At 44.7% G+C, this 3,110-nt stretch overlaps 1 protein-coding gene across 1 annotated transcript; it reads right to left on the bottom strand.

The window, feature by feature from the left end:
- Positions 1–1,409: 1,409 nt before the first annotated feature.
- LOC142519748 (uncharacterized) lies at positions 1,410–2,021 on the bottom strand. Its single transcript, XM_075622778.1, has one exon. It carries the CDS (start codon positions 2,019–2,021, stop codon positions 1,410–1,412), a length of 612 nt encoding a protein of 203 aa, XP_075478893.1.
- Between the last annotated feature and the right edge of the window lie 1,089 nt (positions 2,022–3,110).

Below are 3,110 nucleotides of genomic sequence, written 5' to 3'. Positions count from 1 at the left end.
GCGAAGAAACCTACTGACTCACCTACTGCAATGAAGAAAAAGGTAGGCTCATCCTCATCCATCCAGAGGCGAGTTTCCTCCCCACCTCCTGAGGTCGAGTCTCCTCCCCACTCGAAAAGAAGAAGACTTCTCCTGATCCCGAGCCATCAGTCGAACAGAAGGGTAAGCGAAAACTTACCGAGTTCTCTATCACATCGGCTTCTTCTCAAGAGGTGTCCGGATCAGATGATGAGCATCCTTCTGGGCCAAGGATACATCCTTCGTATACCTCGGAATCGGTTATTGTTGGACGAGGTCCTAATCACATAGCACAAAATCTACTATTTCAGCTCCCTTCCCACGCAGATGCAGCGTTCTTGAGTTCACTAGGATGGTCTGATCTTGCCCGCCAAACGTGCAGCAGTTTCACTGAGGTATATTTCTTCATCATAGAACATCACCCTTGCCAATTCCAATCCAATTTCACCTTGATCACGTCGTTATTACCATAGACTAAACTGGACGGCGTTTCTTTTGATCCTTCCCTTAGAGTGGTTCGATATGCCCACAAGACACTCGGTAGTTCATCCACCCAATTGCCTTAGCGTTGTCAAGTCGAACCTTTTTACCCTGCACTAGCATCCGATTAGTCACCTCAACCTGCACATTAATTTGCGGGTAAGCTACGGAGGTAAATACTTGTCGGATCTTCATCTCTTTACACCAGGCTTAAATCTTAGCTCCTAGAAACCGTCTTCCATTATCAGATATCAGTCTTCTAGGAACCCCATATCTACACACTATATTCTTCCACAATAATTTCAAGACATCATTCTCAGTGATCCTATCCAAAGGCTCTGCTTCCACCCATTTCGAAAAATAGTTAACTGCTACCAACTGAAACTTCTTCTGAGCGGGAGATATATAGGGAAAGGTCCCACGATATCAATTCATTATTGGTCAAAAGGACAAGCGGCTACGATAGTCCTCATCACTGCATCCGGCTGGTGATGCAACCTAGAGTGATTTTGACAACTATCACAAGATGTCACTAACTCTTGGGCATCATGTAGCACCGAGGGCCAACAATAACCTGCGAGCAACACTTTTATTGCCAAAGCATAGGCTCTCAAAATATTTCTGCAACATCCCTTGTGAGCTTCTCGGAGCACATAATCAGCCTCTTAATAACTCAAGCATCGAAGGAGCGGACCGGAAAAGGATTTTCGATACAACACTTCTTCGGCTAACACATAATGCGAACATTTTCTCTTCGATTTACGAGCTTCCCTAGGGTCATCAGGAAGATTTCACTCCTTCAAATAACAAGTTATAACCGTTCTCCAATCCTCTTCTTCCTACCTGACTGTAGGCGAACTCATGTGAGGTATGAGTTCGACTTGGAATACTACATCCCTATTCTTCCAACTTCACATTGCCCCAGCCATCTTGACTAACTTGTCCGCCTTTTCGTTCTCATTCCTGAGAATCTGCTCAAACATTATCTCTGTAAACTTCTCTCTAACCCTGTCCACTTCATGAGCATACTCGATAAGTTTTTCATATTTCACATCATATACTCCTTTCATCCGTTGTGCTACCAGTTGTGAGTCAGAAAAAACAAACACCTGAGAAGCTCCCACGTTCGTGGCAGCCCGGAGCCCTGCCATCACAGCTCCATACTTTGCATCATTCTTGAATGCTAAAAAATCCAACCTTATAGCCAACTTCACTTCATCTCTAGCTGGCAAAATCAATACCACCTCCACCCCACTTCCATCCTTCGAAGAGGAACCGTCCACGTACATCTTCCAAGGGTCCTCATTTTCCTGATGTATATTTTCCGCCAAGAAATCAGTTAAGACTTGTGCTTTAATAGTTGTTCTTGGTTCGTACTGGATATCATACTCTCCCAGCTCAGTAGTCCATTTAACCAAACAACCGGACATATCTGAATGTGTTAGGATCTTACCCAATGGACTGTTGGTGAGGACCACAATTGGATGAGATAGAAAATATGGTCTTAAGCATCTCGCCGTCATTACCAAAGCCAAAGCCAACTTTTCCAGCCCTGAGTACCTTATCTCTGCCCCTTTGAGCACATGTGAAACTTAGTAGACATGTTGTTGAGTTGATCCTTCTTGCTTGACTAGAACTGAATTCACAGCACATAAATATACCCACGAACCCTCACCTGTTGCCGGTTTGGCAAGGACAGGGAGCTCAGCTAGATACTTTTTCAACTCTTCAAAAGCCTTCTCGCAATCCGGACCTCATTCAATTTTTTTCTCCTTACGCAAAATCCGGAAGAAAAGTAAGCTTCTGTGAGCGGACCTCGAGATAAACAGCACCAGAGCGGCAATCCTTCCCGTCAGCTGCTAAACATCCTTGGGTCCTCGGGGGGAAACCATATCTTGGATAGCTTGGGCCTTCTAGGGTTTAGCCTCAATCCTCCTCTCTGTAACCATATAACCCAGAAACGTCTCACTCCTCACCCCAAAGATACACTTATGAGGATTCGACTTCCCATAGATGGTGCCAAGTGATACTCACTAGAAATATAGGGTTCGGGTCTGAAGTGTCTCTTCTTCTGTTTCACAGGGCGAGCATTTGTCAAGATATTCAATGATGCTCTTCAAGATCTAGGGTTGTGCCTTTGAGTTCTTGGCCTGATCAAGCAAATACATCGAGATTAGCCTGTAACAAGTAATGAGTTCTTTCTTAACCCCTGGGTCAATGTCAAGGGATATTTTGAGTGTCTTCTTCTCGGACCCCAACGCTATAATCTCAGGCTCTTCATCCACCACCTCCTGAACCTCTTTCTTCACTATGGGTAAACCGTTTCTTCGCCTCCTGATCATGTTGACCTCCACACGTGCTTTTTTTCCCTCTTCCTTCACTACTCCTTCATAACATCGACGGACAAATTTTTGGTCTCCGCACAAAACTCCAGCTCTTTTTCTTATAGGAAACTTAAGCTTTTGATGATAGGTGGAAGCTACAGCTCAGAAATCCTTTAGGGCTGGCAGTCCCATAATTCCAATATACGCCAACGGGGTATCCACCACTGTGAAGGTTATTATTTTTGTTTCCCGCCGAGGATCATTCCCCAGAGATAAGGGAAGAACAAT

This window comes from Primulina tabacum, chromosome 11 (assembly GCF_025594145.1).
Source record: "Primulina tabacum isolate GXHZ01 chromosome 11, ASM2559414v2, whole genome shotgun sequence".
In the NCBI taxonomy this organism is placed as follows: Eukaryota; Viridiplantae; Streptophyta; class Magnoliopsida; order Lamiales; family Gesneriaceae; genus Primulina; species Primulina tabacum.
This window is presented reverse-complemented; position numbering and strand designations above follow the sequence as displayed.